The sequence below is a fragment of the Rana temporaria genome, chromosome 3 (genome assembly GCF_905171775.1).
Source record: "Rana temporaria chromosome 3, aRanTem1.1, whole genome shotgun sequence".
Taxonomy (NCBI): Eukaryota; Metazoa; Chordata; class Amphibia; order Anura; family Ranidae; genus Rana; species Rana temporaria.
In genome coordinates this window covers 372,451,266-372,475,102 of record NC_053491.1, presented here as the reverse complement: position 1 = coordinate 372,475,102, position 23,837 = coordinate 372,451,266, and the positions used below count along the sequence as shown (strand labels likewise).

The following is a 23,837-nucleotide window of genomic DNA, read 5'->3' as shown; positions in this document are numbered from 1 at the left end:
CCACTGTACCATGCCATCAAATGCAGCCACTGTACCATGCCATCAAATGCAGCCACTGTGCCATGCCATCAATTGTGGTCACTGTGCCATCAATTGTCACCACTGTGCCATGCCATCAAATGCAGCCACTGTACCATGCCATCAAACACAGCCACTGTGCCAATTGTCCCCACTGTGTCACTGTCCAGTCATCCATCCACCTTTGGAGCTTTATATTATAACCTGCTGGGACTTGTAGTTCTCCATCGTCTCCTGGGGCTCAGGTGCATGCAATCCACCATCTTTGTCCAGTTTTTCTCACTGCTGGGACTTGTAGTCCCATAGATGGTGGATTGCATGCACCTGAGCCCAGGAGAAGATGGGGAGCTACAAGTCCCAGCAGGTTATAATATAAGACTCCCATCCACCTAGGAGCCTTATATTATAACCTGCTGGGACTTGTAGCTCCCCATCTTCTCCTGGGCTCAGGCTGCTGACGGCTGGCATTTCACCCATAATATGCATTGCATTGAACATTAAAAATCATTTATTAAAGCCCAACTCCATGAAAATGTTAAAAAAATCCACCCTTGCAATGAGCCTACATCTGCACTGGGTTAATTGCTCATCATGTCTAGTGAACATTCGGCCGAAATCGTGGCACCCCCACCCCTCCCCCCCGCGGGGGGGATGGGGGTGCCGCGATTTCGGCCAAATGTGCACTAAAAAAAAAAATTCCAAATGTTCCAATTTTTTTTTATAGTGAATATTCGGCCGAAATCGCGGACAACCCAACCCCCCGCGGGGTGCCGCGATTTTGGCCGAATATTCACTATAAAAAAATATTTGGAACACAGGTAATCAGGTAATCTTTAAAGAAGGGGGGTGGACCGCTCCTGCTGCCACCAAACTTTACAAAGAAAACAGTCCATTACAGAGGGGCAGAGGCAGGCGGCATAGCTCAGCTTAGCTTACCTGTACTCGCACTGAGCGCCCCGAGTCCCGACGTCACTTCCTGTTCTTCCAGGGACGTCGGGACGGAACGAGCACAAATAGTGGATGCACCCGTCCAGCCATAACAACGCAGTCCATCGCGCCGGAAGCAAGTGGCGCGATGGACCGCGCCACAAAGGCATTTTTGGGCTGCCAATGTAGCGCCACGTCTGCAATCCCGTGATTGCACAGACGTGGCGCTACCCATACCGCGCTGTTCCCGACGCCCGGACTCAGTGCACATAAGAACCTTTTTTGGAATTTTTTTTTCCTTAAAGGGACATGTTTAAATAAAACTTTTTTTTTTTTTTTACTGACTGGGAGAGGGGGGGCGGCGCCCGGGCGCCCTTTATGGGCGGGCCGCCACTGACTGTGACCCTACCTTTCACTCTGACTACGTTTGACTGCCCGTAGCGGGTTTACCCTGATGGTCACGTGTCTTCCACATTAGGTGGCACTTCTTGACATGTCTCTGGATAGCCATGTGCATGCGCACACACCTGGCCCATGTTGCCGATTTCGGATCATTCACTGAACCTTTTAGACATACCTCGTATATATGAAAATATACAGTATTTCACAAATATCAGTAATCACTAGTGCACCAATGACATTCTGCTGGTTGGCTTGGTTCTATGTGTTTTTTCAGAGATCTATGTGAAGATCTTAGTTTTCCACATTGTCAAAACATACTACATGAGATATCTTTGAGCATTCATTCACAATCTACTTTTGTTTCTGGGTAAGGTCCTGACGGAAAATGGTTTGAGGAACTGACAGAAAAACCAAAGAATGTGACCGTGAGCATCTTTAATTCTACAGCAGCATTGGTGTTGTGGAAGTCCTCCCTGGAAGGCAATAGTGATGCTATTGTGTCTGTCCAGTCACTGACATGCCAGAAGCAGAAGGAAAGTCAGAGGCTGGAGAAATATTATTGTAAGGAGGTAACTAGACATCTCTGTGCTTTACTGAATTTATTTTCACTCCTCAGATGATTATGAGAGTCGTATCTTCATGTTTATTACCTATCTATGAAAAGTCCAGCTAATGATTCTGGTGTCCTGCCACCATGGTGGGGCAGCATTTTCACTGTTGTGAGTAATATGTATTAATATGATACCGTAGTAGGACTTTCTTCTCACTTAGAGGGAACAGCACATATTTAACCACTTGACCACCGCCCCATGTCAAAAAGACGTCCTGTTTTTAAAGTTGAATATCTCGATAACGGCAGCAGCTGCTGCCACAACCGAGATATTCATCTTTTCAGGGGGCGGTGGTGTACACGATAACGGCGGTCTCCGCGGCGGATTTGCCGCGAGATCGCCGTTATCGGTGGCGGGAGAGGGCCCCCCCCCCCTCCCGCCGCTCTCCCGCGCCCTCCGCCGCTTACCGGAGCCGTCGGTAGCGGCGGAGGGGATCGGATGTGTCCGGCAGCTGAGCGGGGACGGGACTGAAGGAGAAATCTCCTTCACCCGTCCTCATAGCTCTGCTGGGCGGAAGTGAAGTCAAAACGTCAGTCCCGCCCAGCCTCTTAAAGAAACATTTTTTTTTTTGTCATTTGAAAAAATGACATTTTTATTTATTTTTTTATTTTTTTGCATTTAAGTCTAAATATGAGATCTGAGGTCTTTTTGACCCCAGATCTCATATTTAAGAGGACCTGTCATGCTTTTTTCTATTACAAGGGATGTTTACATTCCTTGTAATAGGAATAAAAGTGATCAATTTTTTTTTTTTTTATTTCAGTGTAAAAAATTATAAAACTAAATAAAAATAAATAAGAAAACAAAAAAAAAATTTTTTAAAGCGCCCCATCCCGACGAGCTCGCGCGCAGAAGCAAACGCATACGCGAGTAGCGCCCGCATATGAAAACGGTATTCAAACCACACAAGTGAGGTATCGCCGCGATCGTTAGAGTGAGAGCAATAATTCTAGCCCTAGACCTACTCTGCAACTCAAAAAATGCAACCTGTAGAATTTTTTAAACGTCGCCTATCGAGATTTTTAAGGGTAAAAGTTTGACGCCATGCCACGAGCGGGCGCAATTTTTAAGCGTGACATGTTGGGTATCATTTTACTCGGCGTAACATTATCTTTCACAATATATAAAAAAATTGGGCAAAATGTATTGTTGTCTTATTTTGTAATTCAAAAAAGTGATTTTTATCCAAAAAAAGTGCGCTTGTAAGACCGCTGCGCAAATACGGTGTGACAAAAAGTATTGCAATGACTGCCATTTTATTCCCTAGGATGTCTGCTAAAAAAAAATATATAATGTTTGGGGGTTCTGATTCATTTTCTAGCAAAAAAATTGTGATTTTCACATGAAGGAGAGAAGTGCCAGAATAGGCCTGGTGGTCAAGTAACAGGAGACAAACACATTTTACAGATAATAATAAGATGTCCCCTGCTAGGGGTGAGAGTGGGGTACGTGGATGATCACCACTTCCAACTTATGTCAGATCTCAGGTGTAGGGAGAAAGATATAAGGTTACATAACCTTACATATTTCCTGCTTTCATTTATTATGTACAATCATATTAGACGTTCTTTAATAATTGTGTTTTGTATTTTCAGGTCAATTTAACCAGCAATGTCATCACAAACTTATTGCCTGGTGCCCAGTACAGGGTGGTCGTCTACCTGCAAAAGGCCCCATTAATAGGACCCCCATCAGATCCTCTTCTCTTTTCTATTGGTAAAATATTTTTTTTTATTTTTTTTCTACAAAAAAAAGAGAAATGTTCCTCATAAACAATATATAAATACATATATACACTGAGGGTTAGATTCAGGTAGGGAGCGTGTATTTGTGTGCGGGCATAGCGTATCCTATTTACGCTACGCCTCCGCAACTTTGACAGGCAAGTGCAGTATTCACAAAGCACTTGCTCCGTAAGTTGCGGCGGCATAGCGTAAATTGGCCGGCGTAAGCCCGCCTAATTCAAATCTGGAAGAGGTGGGCGTGTTTTATTTAAATGAATTGTGACCCCACGTAAATGGCGCTTTTTATGAACGGCGCATGTGCCGTCCGTGAATGTATCCCAGTGCGCATGCTCCAAATTAACCCGCAAAAAGTCAATGCTTTCGACGTGAACGTAAATTACGCACAGCCCTATTCGCGAACGACTTACGCAAACAACGTAATCGACGGAAAATTTGACGCTGGCCCGACGTCCATACTTAACATTGGCTGCGCCTCATATAGCAGGGGTAACTTTACGCCGGAAAAAGCCTTACGTAAATGCTGTATCTGTACTGCGACGGCCGCACGTACGTTCGTGAATAGGCGTATCTAGCTGATTTACATATTCTAGGCGTAAATGAGCGTACACGCCCCTAGCGGCCAGCGTAAATATTAAGTTAAGATACGACGGCGTAGGAGACTTACGCCGGTCGTATCTTAGCAACATTTAAGCGTATCTCAGTTTGAGCATACGCTTAAAGTTGCGACGGCGCGGATTTGGACTTACGACGGCGTATCTACTGATACGCCCGTCGTAAGTCTTTTTGAATCCAGGCCTGTGTCTGTATGTGTGTGTGTGTATATATATATATATATATATATATATATATATAGCACTACCCCCGAAGGAGCTGCTGGTTTGTTTTGGGTGGCATGTTACCTCATGGCTCCTCCACTGTCTAAGGGTGTATGGTGGATGTAGTATTAACGGAATGTCCACGACAGGTGTCTTATTCTGTGCTCTTTATTACCCAGCCGGGTAAAAACAATAAAACTTTCTGGTGGACTGTCGAGACCCTTTTGGATTGCCAGCCTCTCTTGGCTCTCCTCAGATGGGCTCCCCACCGAACAGCTATCTCGCTTGGGATCTTCTCAGGATTGGGGACCCAGTCGATTACTGGGGCCCCGCCACAGCTTTAAATGTTCAGGACCAACATGGTCCCGGAACCAGGAACACTGCGTGGCATGTGCACCCCGGCCTGGTAGGCCATTTCGCCGGGGCGCCGTGATGCAGTCACCCTAAAGGTGGGTGCCGAACTTGAAGAAGAGGAACCCAGAGCTGAGACAGAGACCCGATTTTAATAGATTAACTGGATCAGAGCTAACTAACTCTCTTGTCCCCCTCTAATTTAACAAAGCACCGGTACTTGGAAGTAATGAAAGTAATGTTTAAGTTACACATACTGTAATTTCTGGTATACTAATATGCCTCGTACACACGACCGGTTTTCCCATCAGGAAAACTGCAATCACAGCTTTTGGCTGGGAAAACCGGCCGTGTGTATGCTCTATCACAGTTTTCCCAATGAGAAAACTGCGGGGGGAAAAAAAGAGAACATGTTTTCTTTTTCCCACCGGGATTCCCGGCTGACTTTTTCCTATCGGGAAAACCAGTCGTGTGTATGCTTTCCGGAAGGGAAAAAAAACGTGCATGCTCAGAATCAAGTATGAGACAGGTAAAACTAGCGTTTGGAATGGAGATAGCACATTCGTCACGCTGTAACTGACTGAAAAGCACGAAAACTTAAAAGCGCAAATCGTCTCTCACCAAACTTTTACTAACACAAGGATCAGCAAAAGCAGCCCAAAGGGTGGCACGGTTTGAATGGAATTTCCCCTTTATAGCCCATTTGTACGTGATGTACGTCACCATGCTTTGGACGGGCAGTATTTGGCCTTAACGTGTGTATGCAAGGCAGGCTTGAGAGAAATCCTGTCTGGAAAAACTTTGTTTTTTTTCCTGCCGAGAAAAACGGTTGTGTGTACAAGGCAATACAATGTCCAAGTAAACATGCATAGATTCTTACTTGCAATAGATGGACCATAGGTTCCCAGATCCGAACAAAGGTAGTCCCTGCCCTCATTGTTAGTTTTTTCCAGCAAATGCTTGTGCAGCAGCTGCTCTAATGAGTTACAGAAAAGGTTTATAGATTACTGATTTCGAAACATAAAGCCAGACAATTCTGGAAAGATCCTGTGGTCTGCTAAACTCTGTGATCTGTTTGGTGAACATGTCCAAGAGGATTCTGTCACATCCATTTAATTCCACTCAGCTAATTGTTGCCAATAGAGGGGATAAATATGTATTTGCATACCCTAAACATACCAGCATAAATAACATAACTATTGGCAAGTATTACTAGGATTGGGTTTTTGAAGCGTTAATAAAAATCCACTACTGTCTCTAGCCTCAAGCAACAATTTATATAGTAGCTGGTATAGTACAGTGCCTTGAAAAAGTAATCATACCCCTTGAAATTGTCCAAATTTTGTCATGTTACAACCAAAAACATAAATGTATTTTATTGGGATTTTATGTGATAGACCAACACAAAGTGGCACATAATTGTGAAGTGGACAGAAAATAATAAATGGTTTTCATTTTTTTTTACAAATAAATATCTGAAAGTCAATACTTTGCAGAACCATATTTCTCTGCAATTACAGCTGCAAGTATTTTTGGGTATGTCTCTACCAACTTTGCACATCTAGAGAGGGACATTTTTGCCCATTCTTCTTTGTAAAATAGCTCAAACTCTGTAAGACTGGATGGAGTGCATTTGCGAACAGCAATTTTCAAGTCTTGCCACATATTCTCAATTGTATTTAGGTCTGAACTTTGCCTAGGCCATTCTAACTCATTATGCTTTGATCTAAGACATTCCATTGTAGCTCACAGTGTATGTTTAGGGTCGTTGTCCTGCTGGAAGGTAATCTTCTGCCCCAGTTTCAAGTCTTTTGCAGACTCTAACAGGTTTTCTTCTAAGATTGCCCTGTATTTGGCTCCATCCACCTTCCCATCAACTCTGACCAGCTTCCCTGTCCCCGCTGAAGAAAAGCATCCCCACAACATGATGCTGCCACCACCACCATGTTGCATGGTGGGGATGGTTTGTTCAGAGGGATCTGCAGTGTTAGTTTTCCGCCACACATAGCGTTTTGCTTTTAGGCCAAATGGTTACATTTTTATTCTCATCTGATTAGAGAACCTTCTTCCACATGTTTGCTGTGTCCCCACATGGCTTCTCGCAAACTGCAAATAGGACTTCTTATGGCTTTCTTTCAACAATGGCTTTTTTCTTGCCACTCTTCCATAAAGGCCAAATTTGTGGAGTGCACCACTAATACGGTAGTTGTCCTGTGGACAGATTCTCCCACCTGAGCTGTGGATTTCTGCAGCTCCTCCAGAGTTACCATGGGACTCTTTGCTGCTTCTCTTATTAATGTTCTCCTTGGCCGCTTGTTAGTTTAGGTGTACGGCCGTGTCTTGGTAGGCTTGCAGTTGTGCCATACTCTTTTCATTTTTGGATGATGGATTGAACAGTGCTCTGTGATATGTTTAAAGCTTGGGATATTTTTTCATAATCTTACCTTGCTTTAAACTTCTCTATAAATGTATAGCTGAACTGTCTGATGTGTTCCTTGGCTTGCATGATGCTGTTTGTTCCCTAAGATTCTCTAACAAACCTCTGGGAGCACAGCTGTATTTATACTGAGATTTTAGTTAGGGGTATCAGAGTAAAGGGGGCTGAATACAAATGTATGCAACACTTTTCAGATATGTATTTGTAAAATAATTTGAAAAACAGTTATCATTTTCCATTTTTTTTTTTTAACAGAATATCATTTTCATTTTACTTCATAAATATGTGCCACTTTGTGTTGGTCTATAACATAAAATCTCAATAAAATACATTTACGTTTTTAGTTGTAACATGACAAAATGTGGAAATTTGGCGTATGAATACTTTTTCAAGGCACTGTAAGTGTAGGTGGATTATCAATGGAAACATAAATTTCCCAGGACTTAACCCCACCATCCAGCAATAGTGACCTAATAGCCAGTTGTAATGTTCAGATAAAGACAGAAAACTGATGTGCATTTGTTGCCTGCAAACATGGTTTCCATTTAGTCTGTATAGGAAATGATGAAGCTCTCTACTGTTAGGAAAAACAATTAGCATCTAATTATATTGTGTCTGGGCACAGTTTGAAACACTTGTTGGTTCAAGACTTAACACTATGGATGAGTTTTGGGTTCACCCTACTATGAGTTTTTGGCAAATCCTCACAATTCGTGAATCTCACGAATCATGGACTATTGTCTAAAAACGAGCAGGTTTGTTGCCAGAAATTAAGAACAATCTATAATACAGTGCATAGTCTTTGTCCCCAGTCAGCTGCATTACAAGAGTCAATCATTTGAACGAATAGATAACTCAAAGGGCTTTCTTTTAAAGGATTATCTCACAGCAGCCATATTGTAAATTTGTGTTGGAACTGGTAGGGAGAGCTGACCATTCTGTCTTTTTTAAAGTTTGACATTGGTAGATGTCCCCAAGGGCAGTGCCCTGCTTCTCATGCCTTTTGTTTGAGAATAGCCTGCTTTATGGGCCTATGTTTGGCCAGAATTGAATTATCACACTTACTTTCTATAGATTTTAACGGCGTCTATAAACTGAGAACTTTTTATGAACTGAACCCAGGCAGATTTGCTCACCCCTACACACACACAAACACACAAACACCATCCTTATTGCTTCCGGGCTCATCCTCAGGCTTACCCTCTCTGCTCGGTAGTTCTGAGTTGTTCTCTGTAATATGTTCTGCTACAACAAATCCTTAATGAAAAAAAAAATGATAATAGCAGCAACAATGTATCAAAAGAAAACCATAATATGTTAAATTCTACGATCACATTACTTAGGCAGGCATGCACAGTGCAAATTTCTTTCCTGCCACCATGGGTGGCAGGAAATAAATTTGCACGAATCCTCTCATCAACACAGACAATACTGACAATGGAATCCCTCCTGCCAAGCAATTGTCTGCTTCCAGCGGGGAAGCAGGGGCGGGAGAAGACGGTGATTATCACTAGTGGCTATAGCAGCCGCTAGCGATAATCGCAAGAGAATCCAAAAGGCTGGTTGTTCCCAAGTTGATTGATTGACCAACTCGGTGCATTCAGCCTACCTATTAATGGTTCCAATATCGGCCAATTCCTGCTGAACCAGCCGAGATACGAACCATGTATGGCCAGCCTTACTACTCCAAGACATGAGTTTGTGAAGTCAATGTAAATTTTATTCAGAATCTAATTTTGCCGATAAAAATATAGAGAGAGAGACTTTCACCTGCTTTTTATTTCCCAGAACCAACTGGAATAAAGGATTTGGTACTGTACCCCTTGGGACCATCAGCTGTGGTGCTGAGCTGGAGTCGCCCATATTCTGGAGTCTTCCGGAAATATATTGTGGAAATGTTTTATTTTAACCCTGTGAGCATGACATCAGAATGGACACCATATTATGAAATTGCAGCAACCGTTTCCTTAACATCCACAGTGGTAAAGTATATTTATTTCTTTGCTTTATTGCATGAAGTACCAACCACACAAACAGTCACAGTGCATCTTGTCTGTGTACCAGATATTATTAAGCGCTGCTTTACATATGCGTGAAAGAGAGAGAGAGTGATAGACACACATAAACAGATATAGTATATTTGTGTATTTAAGGTCTGTTCACACCAGGATTGCACTGAAAAATGCATTTCCCATATGATTCTAGTTCGTTCCTGTGTGGTGTGTTTTGACAGCCCATTAAATGGAATGGGCTACAAAATGTATTATATTGCAAAAAAGTAGCGCTTGCACTACTTTTAAAAATGCACTGCACTGGTACAAATGCACTGTGTTTGCGATCTGCGTTTGGGGTGAAATTAACAATAAACTGGCACCAGCATGGAGATTACAAGGGTAGTACGTGGTGCTGGAAAGACGCACAAAATGCTCCATTCCCACACCTCGTTTTGGTGTGAACCAGCTCAGTGCTACAACAAGAATGTAGTAAGTATATATGTCTATGAAGGTTCTCATTAGTCCAGGTCATGGTATAGCTAGCTTAGTATATTAATCACATACAACTGGATTTGTTATGTAATGTTGAAGACATTTCATAACTTTTCCAAGCCATTCCTTTAGTTCCAGATCCAGAGTGCTATAATTGTTTGTGGAGTAATATAGTCAACCCAAATGTAGCTGGAGTGTCAAAAAAACTCTGAAGGATGTTTGACAAACCTTGCATTCCTGTGTCCTTCAATTCCAGTAACACACTGAGCCAGAAGCTTATACATCCAAAATACCCAACACCCAAACACCAGCAAAGTAACTTAGTATTTGCAGTATAGGAATGCAAAGACATGTACATTGGGAATACAAAACAACAGTTGTGGAATTGATATCTATGCCAACATCCCTAAACCAAGCATGGGATCATAAGACTACTGTAAAAAAGGGTGGTTCCTCAAATTTCACACCTCTTATCCTGTTCTTGGGCAATCAACATTTACACGTTCCATGGTGTTTGGATTGAGGTAACTGTGCCTCCTGTGTTGATATAAATGCCGGGCATCTTCCTGACGATCATTGAAACTGAAGAAGTAGTTTAAAGAAGCTACAATTTTTTTTTTTTACATTACAGAACAAATCCAGTAAATGTAACTAACTACTACTAGCTAGTAAACATGTGGAGATTTTATATATATATACTTTTTTTGTAGAGACTGACCAATCTACTTCCTGCCTGGTACTATAACTTCCGAGTGACAATGGTGACATGGGCAGAGCCAGAGCGCAGCTGCTGTGACACTTCCACTATAAGCTTTATAACAGGCAAGTGTTCAGATTAGAGATCTACTGAATTCTGTCTATCATTTTGGACCTCCCTGTGTAACAATCAGGTGGGTTATAATTTCCCTTATTTATAATTAACCAGCACCATGTGTGAAGAACTGTCATTCAGAGATAATGGAAAATTGTTATCAGACAATTCCTGAATTTTCCATTCTTGGTGCCTTATCATGTCAGTAGCAATGGGCCAAGATACAACTTATGCCTTGTACACACGATCGGAATTTCCGATGGAAAAAGTCAGAAGGAATTGTTTCATCAGATATTCCGACCGTGTGTGTGCTCCATCTGAGTTTTTCCATCGGAAAAAATTCTGACAGACTTAGAAAGAGAACACGTTCTCTTTTTTCCAGATGAAAAAAATTTCTATCGGAAATTCCATTCGTCTGTATGGAACTCCGACAGAGAAATAAAATATGCATGCTCAAAATCAAGTCGACGCATACTCGTAAGCATTGAACTTACTCTTGATGTAGTGTTGTACGTCACTGCGTTTTGGACAGTCGGAATTTGGTGTGACAGTGTGTATGCAAGACAGCTTGAAAGGAAAAATCTGTCTGAGTTTATCCCAACGGAAATTCCGAACGGAAATTCCGATCGTGTGTACAGGGCATTAGAGTCTCTCAGGACAGCACCTTCTGTTGCCTTTAAAAGCTTTCCTCAGCTTGCACATCCTTTTTCAAGTTACTAGTCCATGAAGAAACAAATAGGAGTGGGAGATCTTTATGCTGAAATGGTGAGGCACCAGAATGGGAAATTACAATAAGTAAAACATTTTTTTCTAAGTACCTCTCCATGTCAGCACAAATTTGAATTACGTAGCTAGAAAAAAATAATGTGGGTGAAGAACAGATTTTTAATAGACATGTGCGATAGCTAATCACAAGATATTTCTGCCAAGTAGGATATTTAAACTTGGCATTAGATCTACTCAGTGGTGATTACTGAATATTTGGAAGGCTTTTGCTGTGTACATGACCATTTCCGGGACTCCCACCAAGGAATGTCCATGAGGCATACACATTTCATGTATATTGCACTGTTATTTGGAAAGGTGAGGTTGTTTACTTTGCAGTAGAAGTGAATGTGCCCTAAAGCTTAGTGAATAAGGTGAAGTTTTGCTGACTTCCAGCATCCAAACATGTACAAACAAAGTTGCTGTTTTTTCCTTGCACGCAATGGATGTTTTTTGTGAAGTGAAACTTCACCACATTACTAGGCTCTGGGGCAAACTCCCTTTGTGAATTGCAAGTGGAAAGCCTATTTGCCTTTAGTAAGCCAACTCCATAAGCTTATTCTGCCTGAATGTTCCCAGAGCCTATTGGAAGGATGAACAGTTTTCAGAAAGTTTGAGTGAGGTTGTTTGTTGTTGATAAGTGGAGAGAAGGTCAACACTTTCTTTAGAGGCTGGATTCACAAATAGGATTGGTAATAATTGTCAAGGAATCAGGCTCACAGTGACTCACCAACCATAGTGAGATCCTTATTTGTTGGTGGAGAAATGATAGGAGAGCTTTCTTTGAATACAGTAGGTCTTTGAAACAGTTATCATGGGTTCCATACCACCTGCCACCTCTAGAGGTAGACCTACCCAAATCTGGCCAATTGGAAACACACAGGCAGATACAAATTTTGAATACAAACACCTCACTCATTGAAGTGAGTTAGAAAGTTTTATGACAATGGTACCTTGTTCCGACGATATTATCTTCATACCTTCCAGATGCCTCCTCAACATGCTATAGAAGTTGCAGACAGGAGAGAAAATCTCTAATATATTCTTTACTAAACACACCAGCTGAGGAGGCACCCGAACATTACAAAAAACTGATTTCATACATTTTTATAACAGCGAAAAAAGTGATCACTGGATCATGGAAGTCAACATTAATACCATTCAACCTTACAAACTTTATATTTGCATGGTTAAACAAACAACTATTGGCCATCTTAAATGGTAAAGTGAAAACATTTGAAAAGGATTAGATTTCAACCCCATGGGATGGATAATGGATGAGTGGTAAACTATTTAACCTGGTTTAGACCCTTGTTCCCCATTTTACATTTCCAATCATTTTTACTGCTATGTTTTTTTAAGAAAAGAATATGTAACATTGTGGAGTTATCACATAAAGTCAATTCTCTCTTACAAAAGAAGAATGTTTCATACAGAAAAAAAGAAAAAATTGAAGACACATATCCTGTCTTTACATGTTCAATAGCATACGATTCTACCAGAAAAACAACTATAAATAGTACAGTTGCATTCAAGATTAACACAAACACAATATAATTGTATAGACGTGAGACCTTATCGTCCCTTATTGTGGTGCCTGAAATATAACTTTTATCACAATGTGTCAGCCTAAAGTGATCCAAACTTGCTTCTAGCACAGTGTTTCTCAATTGTAGTCCTCAAGGCGCACCAACAGGTCATGTTTACAGGATTTCCCTCATATGAAATGGTTGCGGTAATTACTAAGGCAGTGAAACTGATCAAATCACCTGTGCAAAATAATGGAAAGCCTGAAAACATGACCTGTTGGTGCACCTTGATCTGGAATTGAGAAACACTGCTCTAGCAGGTCAACAAGAAAGTCTCCCTTAAAGGGGTTGTAAAGACAAAAATATTTTGCATTATAACTAGTTTGATACCTGTTGAAATCGAGCTGTTTTATTCACCTCCAGCACTTCTGAATCGTTATTATCACTGACTTCCTGGTTTACGGTGCACATTCATTCTTGCTACATCACGGCCTAATGGGAACTACAGTTCCCATTAGGCTTAGCCTCCATGCCTGTGAGGGATAAGAGAGCATCTTCACGCAGGGCTGTAGTCATAGGGAGGGGGTGAGCACATTCTGCTTTCCACCATGCAAAACGGCTCAGATGCCGGTGGAAAGCAAGAAGAGGAGAGAAAGGAAATTGCATTTTCAAACCTGGATTACTGTATTTTGGAGGTCAAAAGGAAAAACGAGGTAAGTGATATTTAAATGCTCTTGCTTACAGCAATCAATTGATCTAATTAAAAACAAACCTTTAGTGTTCCTTTAAGTCTTGTACGCACAGTTTGATTGTTGGCAGGGGATTGTCTGTTGACAGACTGTAATCCTAAAATCTTACCGTTAGTACGCTCCTTTCGACAATTGTTGTCCAATTTTTGGCCAACAAATGTTGGATGGCAGGCTAGTAAATTTTCGGCGGACAACGGCTTGGCATATGATTTTCCTATGGTCAGTACACAAATCTGTCACACAAAAGTTGAAAGTACAAACACACATGCTCAAAATCAATGCTTAACAAACATGAAATTAGCAAAAAGGGCCAAAAGGGTGGCACTCAAGAGCTGAAATTCCTTGTAGTACGTCACTACGTTCGTGTTTGTGACACGATAATTGTGTAAAGTTAGTATGCAAGACAAGATCCTGGTAGACGCCCTTTTGACAAAAGTCAGACGCTCGGTTGGCCAACAATCGTAACGTGTGTATGAGGCTTTAAAGGGTGATCTTCTCCACCATCATGTCTGGATTTACATTCCGGATAATGCGTTACATGAAATATCACATTCTAGCTAAGCATAACTCCTCCAAGAGGGGAAAGGAAAAGAAGAGAAAAAGTGATTTGAAATAAGAAAGAGAAAGGAGCTTAAAGCGGAGGTTCCGCCAATTTCTTTTTTTAAAAGCCAGCAGCTACAAATACGGCAGCTGCTGACTTTTAAAAAATGCACACTTACCTGTCCAGCACGCCCACGATGTCGGCAGCCGAGGCTGAGCAATCGCTCGGTCCTCGGCTGATTCCGCCGCCATCCTCGGTGAGAGAATCAGTAAGTGAACCCTTGCGGCTTCCCTGCCCGATTCCCTACTGCGCATGTGCGAGGATCGCGGCGTGCCGTCACTGGTCCCCGCTCTCTGTGTTTCCCAGAAGACAGCGGGTGGGGTGACCTGACAAGGCTGGATTCCCCGCGGGAGTCAGAACCCGGAAGTGGTGCAAATACCTGTCTCAGACAGGTATCTGCACCCCCCCCCCCCTGAAAGGTGCCAAATGTGACACCGGAGGGAGGAAGGGATCCAAAAAGCGGAGGTTCACTTTTTGTGTGAACCTCCACTTTAAGCTGTTCCCAGACATAGTTGACAGTCACATAAAGCGTTTCCCGACATATGGGATATCCACGGATCACACATTTTTTCAAACAATTTTATTTTATCATTTAGGATTGTGTAAAATCTGTTTATCATAATCCAAGATAGCTTCGCTTTAACTATTTAAAATGGGCCAATGGCTGACTTCCAGGACCTCACGATGATGATACGTGCGCTATGAATATAAAAGACATTAGTATGCTCACATCTAGTAGCCTCCCCCACGGGGTCACCCAGTAGAGCCTGTTGTTGATATTTTTTAAGATTCTTTGGTGAGTAAATAAAATTTGTATATACGGATCCAGGAATGCTTTACTTTCGGGATTCGGGAAGGTCCACCAAATGTGGAGGTGGAGTGTGTCCTCCTGACCACAACCTCTGAAGCATAGTAGGTAGGCTCCTGACAAAGAAGGCCAGTCTAGAAGGAACCATGTACCATCGGAGTAGTATTTTATAGTTAGCCTCAATTTTAAATGTGTTTGTATAGGGCAGGGATATGCAATTAGCGGACCTCCAGATGTTGCAAAACTACAATTCCCATCATGCCTCTGCCTTTGGGTGTCATGCTTGTGGCTGTCAGTCTTGCTATGCCTCATGGGACTTGTAGTTCTGCAACAGCTGGAGGTCCGCTAATTGCATATCCCTGGTATAGGGTTTAGAAGCATAACTCACTATCTTGTACCAATGATCCTGATCCATTTCTAAGCTGAAGCCATTTTCCCATCTAGTCATGTAAGGCAGTTTTGCAAATTTAGATTTTAACATGAAGTACAATGCTGATATATAAACAGTGCATTCACCAGTGGATTAAAAAGAAGTCCTTGTAGAAAGATGATTTTTACATTGCAGGGAGGTTATGAAATTAAAGATTTGTGTATAAGGATAGACTTCCTCATTTGGCAATTGGTATTTATCTCACAGCAAGCGCTGGCGAAGAATACAAATATTTTTGCATAAATCCGCTATCCTTAAAAAACCCTTGTTAAGCCACCAGTTAAATGAGGCCTGGGGTAAACTTCGGATTGTGAAATATTAATGCTGGGGGTATAAATGAATTTGAGGTTGTGTGGATGGAGAGCCTATTTCTAGCCCGTAGCCACATTAAATTGGTAATTAAGAATATGGAGAGAAATCAATTGTCATCCATGGTAGAATATGTTTTGGGTATGAAAGTGAGCCAATTGCGCCAGTTGAACAGATTATTTCAAGAGGTTAGGAACCCCTAAGCCGCCTTGAAGTTTATGGGTGAACAGGGTTCATTCCCCCTTTTTAATTCTCCCAGTGACTCCTGCCTTCCTTTTACGACTCTTTACTCTACTACTTCTAATACTAGTCTTGGTTAATTTTAACCCTTTCAATAGTTAAATGATGGGCCTGAGGCATTGCCCAACTTTACACAATGTTATATTATGGTATAATTTACCAAATTATATGTGGAAAATGTAACTTCTTAAACTGGCAAATGTAGAATCCATAATGTACAGTACAATGTTTTGATGATGTGTGAGCATTGTGGAAATTGTATTTGATCCAGGAAGAATATGTTTGTAATCCCTTTCGATAAAACAATAAAAATCTTTGAAAGAAAAAAAAATGGGCACGACATAAAAAGGGAGAAAAAAACAGAAATAGATCTTACCATTTGGCCATTATTTTTTTCTTCTGTTGGCGAGGGAACGCCACAATTCCTGAAAACTCTATTGCCCTGTACACACGATCGGTCTGATGGACCGTTTTCATCGGTTAACCGATGAAGCTGACTGATGGTCAGTCGTACCTGCACACCATCATTAATAAACCGATCATGTCAGAACGCGGTGACGTAAAACACAACGACGTGCTGAAAAAACGAAGTTCAATGCTTCTATGCATGGGTCGACTTGATTCTGAGCATGCGTGGATTTTAAATTTAAAAACAAGATTGCTTTTAACCTATGGATAATTAACCGATGGGGCCCACACACGATCAGTTTGGTCCGATGAAAACGGTCCATCAGACCGTTCTCATCGGTTTGACCGATCATGTGTACGCGGCATTAGTCTTTGAAGACACTCTCCAGATTAGACCCGGTATTTTATGGATCCCAGGCCACATCTGGCCCTCTGGCTGTTCTTGGGTCAATCATAATTTAGAAATTAAATTTACAACGTGAATAAGAGAACGCCATGCATGCAATACAACTTATTATTTTCTTTCACTCTTGGGCATAATGGCAAACAAGACAAATATAGAGGGTGAATCTTGCTAATGGGGGCACAGAGAACTGTTCTAATCCCAACCTGAGGTGTTCTAATTTGCCCTGTACACTAAGAAAATGCAGACATTGAGGAGCAGAGAGTTATTACAAATTTCTGCACCTTTTGCTTTGTTGCTTCTATTTTTTTTTCTGAAGTCAAGTCCTTCTCCCTTCTGGTGTTGATGAGGACCCCCAGGTATTGAAGAGACTGAGTTGGTTTCAGCTGGCTCTTCATCATATTTTTTACCTATCCAAAGTTGACAAGATGATAGAACAGGGGTGTCAAACTCCATTTCATCGTGGGCCACATCGGCATTATGATTGCCCTCAAGAGGGCCGGTTGTATCTGTAAGATTAGATGTCCAGCGCAGCCCCTTCCCTTTACATTAGATGTCAAGAGCCACCCCACCATCAGAAGTTGAGTCCCCCACCCTCCCTTACATCACAGTGCACCCCCTTTCCTTATGCTGCTGCTGGGAAGAAGCTGGATGCATTTCTTGAAAGCAGAAAGTAAGGGTCTGGAGGAGGACAAGAGGAGGGTGGAAGCTCTCCTGCAGCTGCAGGAGAGGTGCGAGGGCCACATGAAATGGCCTGGAGGGCCGGATTCGGCCCGCGGGCCTTGTGTTTGACACCTTTGTGATAGAAGATTATTGTCAACTACATCTGTCTGTGACTCTGCTACCACAAATGACTCATGCAGGTGATGATAAATATGAATCCCTGAAAATGTTATACTTCTCAAGCTTCGCCCCACTGGTCTGCTCGGTCCCTGACTTGACACACAAGGCTGCTCAGCAAGCGTCACCTCTGCTGGCTGGGACCCTGACTTGATCACCGCCTGAAGTTTTCACGATTCTCCATCATGCCCGTTCGGTGAGAATACTGCTCCGGTACTTGCTTCAGTTACTAGTGGCGACAGCTTCCCTTCTACCTCCGACCACTGACATGTTCTCCAGCCTGGCAGAGCACTTTTGGTTGGACTGCAAGCCGCAATCCCAACCTTGCGCTGCTGTCTTGCTTCTGGATAGGCCCTCAGATAGCCTAGCAGCCAGACGCCCCTGGGATAGGCCTAATCTCTGGCCTAGCAGCCTGGGGCACACGACACACGTCCACCCAGACAGTCGTCCAGGTGGCACAGAACGTAGATCACCTGACTCCACCCGAATATATAGGTTCTCCAAGCATGCCAAGGGATTCAAGAAAACCCCTGCCCATTGGCTGAGATACCCCATGTACCCATAACCTGACCTTGAGTTACCTTTCTCATATCTAATACCACCAAGTACTTAGTGGTAGAAGAGAAAAGTGCAACAAGACCAAACTTAGGGAGAAATCAATGGATCTCTAACAATTAACCAGGATAACTACTCCTGTCAAGTAAATTTGTGAGGCGCATCCCTGTCTAAACTCCAGGGTGCTACATCATTTGACACAAATAAAACTTGTGGTAGCATAATCATGTCAGTCCTTGCTGCGATAAGGGTTTCCTAAAAATAAAAAACCCTTGGTCAGTGTGGGAGCAAAACTAAAGAGGAGCAACCATGCAATCACAATACAGAAAAAAAAAAAAACAGGATGTGCAAGTTGGGGAAATCACTTAAAAGATAAACAAGGGGCTATCCTGGGGGTCTCAGGGGCAAAGCTTGGCCCAATGGTGTTGACATTGTAAGGCACTTGGAAAAATCCTTTTACTAGTGATGTCATGTCTCATAATCTTATATATGATTATCTTGCAGCTCCTGTGGCCCCCCGCATCACTCAGGTGGAATATGTGAAAACTCTGCTGTATATCACCTGGCGATATGGTGACAAAACCTTGGATCTTTCACATTCTCGAATGCTGCACTGGCAGGTGACAGCAGAAGGGAAGAAAAGGATAAAGAAGAGTGTAAGTTTATCATGAGTGTCTCCTTTCACTTAACAAAGGGAAACTTGTTTAAATTGTCTTCCAGGTCATTTGCAGTTCAACTGCAGTAACCCCTTTTTTTCTTGTGCAGTGCAGTAATATAGTAAATTATATTTTAACACAATATTATACAATATAATATATTGCTGCAGGCACTGTTCATAGCAGTGGAATTAATGTTAGACTGCAGTCTGATTGCAGTTTCATGACACATCTGATAGATATTATAATAGCTACAGTATAATTGTTACAACATAAAAAAACAACAAACACCCAATATACCCAATATGTACCCAATATACATTAATACAAATGCTTTATTACACACCCATCCCTGGAATGGACTCTAGTTCCTGCTAGAACTCATTATAATTGTACATATTAAATCATTACATGATCACCATATAAACAAATATAGCCTTGTAGTAACCCTGTAGTAGGTCTGAACGCGTTTCCCAAATACGTATTGTTTTATACTCGTATTTGGACTTTATACTGTGATATACTCGTATTTGGACTTTATTTAGGTTGTTCCTTAGATGTGATATCACATTGAATTATTCTGTTGTATGTCTCCTGAAGGAGCAATAAGTATTTGCGAAACGCGTCAAGACCCTACTACAGGGTTCCTGTACAGACTGTATTTATTTTATATGATGATCAAATAATGATTTAATATGTTCAATTATAATGAGGTCTAGCAGGAACTAATGTCTGTTCCAGGGATTGGCGGGACATTCTTTTTATAGTATATATGTTTTTAACGTATGTATTAATAAAGTATTTGCATTTTGTAATATTATATATTGGGTACATACTCTTTGACTGTTTCTTGGGTATATACTGATGCACCGATAAAGTCCCTTCCTTTTTTTTTTTTTTTTTTTTATGTTGTTACGATGCTAGTAGTCTGGGAGGGGTGTCAGCAAAACCAGGTCAGGCCTTCCATCTGTAGTTTCTATTTACAGTATAATTGTGTCCTCACTTCTTAGAGATGGCAAAAGTAAACTAAACAACCAGTCAAAATCCATCTCTCAGTGATGTCTAACTGAATTATAACCTAGTTGCTGGAAATGACTACACATTGCACTGAATCCATGTGAAAGAAATGTAAACCAGTCTACAAAAAGTGATCCAAAGTATTCTGATCTGTAGAGCTGACAACCTAGTATGGTTGGGGAATAAATGCATATCTGATTGTGTCACTCTCTTTTCAGGTTTCCCGCAATATGATGACAGCAGTAATGGCACTACCAGCCGGAGACATCTACAATATCACTGTCACTGCCTTCACTGAGAGGAGCAGCAACTCATCACTTCCGTATGTGGTGAAACTTGGTAAGAACATTGAAGAACATTGTCCCACAATACTCTTATCCTGGACTGGAGGTGGGGAGTGTAGTGTGGAGCAGTGGCTCTCAACCTCAGTCCTCAAGTACCCCCAACAGGCCATGTTTTGGGAATTTCTCTTAGATAAAATAGCAGTCCAAAATACCATGCCATTGACTCTGATTTAACCGCTCCCGCCCACCCAACGTCATATGACTTTGTCGACTTTGAGCGGTGATATCTAAATGATGCCTGCAGTTACAGGCATCATTCAGATATCATTCAGATATCTTCTTTTATAGCCAGCGATTCCCTTCACCATAAGAACAATCATAGTGCTGTTCTTATAGGTGGCGGGAGGGGACGTCTGCCCCCTCCTGCCGCCCACCTGTGTTTCCCCTGGCTCGCCCCTGCAATCGGCGAACCAGAGAAGGAAACGACTTCTGTTGACCATAGAGATTTCTGGCTGACCAGATGATCCCTGGAGTCTCTATGATCATTCGGAGGCCGGGCGTGATGTTATGATGTCACGCCCGGCCTCTGCATTTGAAAAAAAAAATCTTGACTGGGAATCCAGGATTTTTATTTTTATTTTATTTCAGGTTTCCCAGCCTAGAGGTGAGATCTGGGGACTTATTGACCCCAGATCTCACTGTAAAGAGGACCTGTTACCAACGCTGTATCCTGGCCTAGGCCAACAAGGCCCAGGCCTAGGGCAGCACTTTGCAGGGGGGCAGCAAGGAAAGAGTCCCCGTAAGCTTGTGCTACACTGTTAGTGTAACGCAAGCTGCTTCTAATTTTGACTATCCTATCAGCCTGGACCACAAACCTTCCTCACTGTGCTATGTTTTCTACTGCACCATTGGCATGATTATATCTTCTTTGTCCTCTCCATAAAATGATCAGAAATTTGTGCTTAAAGTAGAACTATAGGCAACACTTTTTTTTTCATTTTGGATAGAGTAACGGAGGGTTATAGCCCCTGTCAGTTTATAGCCCCTGTCAGTTTATTTTTTACCATCCCTGTTCCATTGCGGAGATTTCCCTTCACTTCCTGCCCCATAGCCAAACAGGAAGTGAGAGGAACTCTATGCAAATTAGGGGAATCCATTGCCCCCCCCCCCCCCCAAGGCCCTAAGAACTAGTGTCCCCACTCGGAAATTTCATGGTGGGTCTTAAACAGAAAGGGGTGTGGCCTCGACAGGAAGGGGTGGGTCATCTTTAAATTAAGGGGTGCACGAGTTTAGTCAGGCCTAGGGCCTGACTAAACCTAAATAGCACAAAACCTAAATACACTACTCAGCTCAAAAAATGCTAAAAGTCGCCCTTCCTTCAGTATATTAGCACAGCTCAGCGCTTAGGATGCACACTGGGATAATTCGGTCATAGATATAGGATGAATGATATAAAAGCAGCTGCTTAAAAGCGTCAATCATAAAATAAACAGTAAAATATAAAACTTCAAAACTAAAAAGTCCAAAGTTCAAATATGCAACTGTAGCAGCGCTACTTCCAGACCTGAAACACTTCTATATGTCCAACCAAATATAGGAAATCAGATGATAGTGCAAATGGATAGATAAGTAGAAAGAGGTTCTTCAATCTGTGCTCCTTTCACCAGAGGGGGCGTACACCACGTGGGGGGGAACTCCCCTTATGGGGATGCACTCACCACAATTATGGATAAAAAAAGCCTTGGATATAAATCTCTGCGTATCTCCTGCATAGGTAGTATTTCCGCGAACGTTAGAGCGAGAGCAATAATTATAGCACTAGACCTCCTCTGTAACTCAAAACATGTAAACTGTAAAAAAAATGTAAGCGTATTTAAGTACTGAAGCTTGGCGCCATTCCACAAGCATATTCAATTTTGAAGTGTGACATGCTAGGTATCTATTTACTCAGCGTAATGTCATCTTTCTTATTATGCAAACAAATTGGGCTAACTTTACTGTTTTGTTTTTTTTAATGCATGAAACAGTTTTTTTCCAAACAAAACACGTTTGAAAAATTGCTGCTCAATTACCATGCAAGATAAAAAGTTTCAATGACTGCCATTTAATTCTCTAGGGTCTCTGCTTAAAAAATATATAATGTTTGGGGGTTCTGTGTCAATTTCTAGCAAAAAAAAAAAATGATTTTTACATGTAGGAGAGAAATTGGCCTGGTAGGCAAGTAGTTTTAAAGCACCTGTGCAAGATAAAGGAAAACCTGCAAACGTGGCTTGTTGGGGGTACTTGAGGACTGAGGTTGAGAACCACTGTTGTAGAATATCTAGTAGTTATTATGGAAGTTATAGTATTAAATATCCAGTGATGACGGTGGTTGGTTGTAGTGTGGCATATATAGTGATGATGAGGAGTGTAGTGTTGAGTATTTAGAGTTAATGAGGGTTATAGTGCAGAATATGTTGTGATGATGGAGGGTACAGTATAGAATACATAGTAATGACAGGGCCTGTAGTGTGGAAGATTTAGTGATGATGAGGGTTAAAGTGTGGAATATTCAGTAATGATGGAGGTTGTAGTATAGGATATACCGTGATTATGGGGATTGAATTAAAAATAGGGTTGTAAATTATGATGGCTCATGATGTTCTTTGTTTTATAGTTGGGCAATATTTTTTTTACAGAGTAACATTTTATTTGTACAGATCCAGCTCCTCCAAAGTCCCTATTTGCCGTGAATAAAACGCAGACGTCTGTCACTCTGCTGTGGGTGGAAGAGGGATTTTCTGATTATTTTGACGTTTTCTGCCGACGTTCTGACATGGTACAGAGTGAATATGACAAGGTGACACAATCACTTTAAAAAATAACTACATATATTTCTTAGGGTTGGAAACTATACTTATTCAGAAATTCTGTTCTAAAAATGTGGAATAAATACATGAGTTTAGATGTCCACAGACATGAAATAAGACATGTCTATTCCCTAATCAGGTCTGCAGGTACCAAGAGACTAGGCATGATTGGCTGACTGATCAAAGATAACAGGAATTGGGCATGTCAATAAGCCTGCAAAAAATATTGTGGCAGTTGGGGTGCCTGATATCTAATTTCTATGGCAGTCTCAACATAGTTACATAGTTACATAGTTAGTCAGGTTGAAAAAAGACATCCAGTTCAACCACAAAAAAAAATAAACAAACAAAATAAAAAACACAATACAATCCCATACACCCAACTCCATACCCACAGTTGATCCAGAGGAAGGCAAAAAACCCCAGCAGAGCATGATCCAATTTGCTACAGCAGGGGAAAAAATTCCCTCCTGATCCCCCGAGAGGCAATCGGATTTACCCTGGATCAACTTTACCTACAAATCTTAGTACTCAGTTATTTTATGTACATTTAGGAAAGAATCCAGGCCTTTCTTAAAGCAATCTACTGAGCTGGCCAGAACCACCTCTGGAGGGAGTCTGTTCCACATTTTCACAGCTCTTACTGTGAAAAAACCTTTCCGTATTTGGAGGTGAAATCTCCTTTCCTCTAGACGTAAAGAGTGCCCCCTTGTCCTCAGTGTTGACCGTAAAGTGAATAACTCAACACCAAGTACACTGTATGGACCTCTTATATATTTGTACATGTTGAT

General features: G+C 41.7%; 1 protein-coding gene across 3 annotated transcripts in view; it reads left to right on the top strand.

The window, feature by feature from the left end:
- Positions 1-23,837, top strand: part of PTPRO (protein tyrosine phosphatase receptor type O) — a 112,553-nt gene that overhangs the window by 54,309 nt on the left and 34,407 nt on the right. For all 3 annotated transcript variants that reach the window (XM_040345527.1, XM_040345525.1, XM_040345526.1), the window contains exons 7-13: positions 1,720-1,916; positions 3,554-3,674; positions 9,095-9,288; positions 10,503-10,614; positions 18,745-18,896; positions 20,132-20,252; positions 22,897-23,036. In XM_040345527.1, coding sequence (XP_040201461.1) covers positions 1,720-1,916; positions 3,554-3,674; positions 9,095-9,288; positions 10,503-10,614; positions 18,745-18,896; positions 20,132-20,252; positions 22,897-23,036 — 1,037 coding nt within the window. The remainder of the gene's footprint in view (positions 1-1,719; positions 1,917-3,553; positions 3,675-9,094; positions 9,289-10,502; positions 10,615-18,744; positions 18,897-20,131; positions 20,253-22,896; positions 23,037-23,837) is intronic.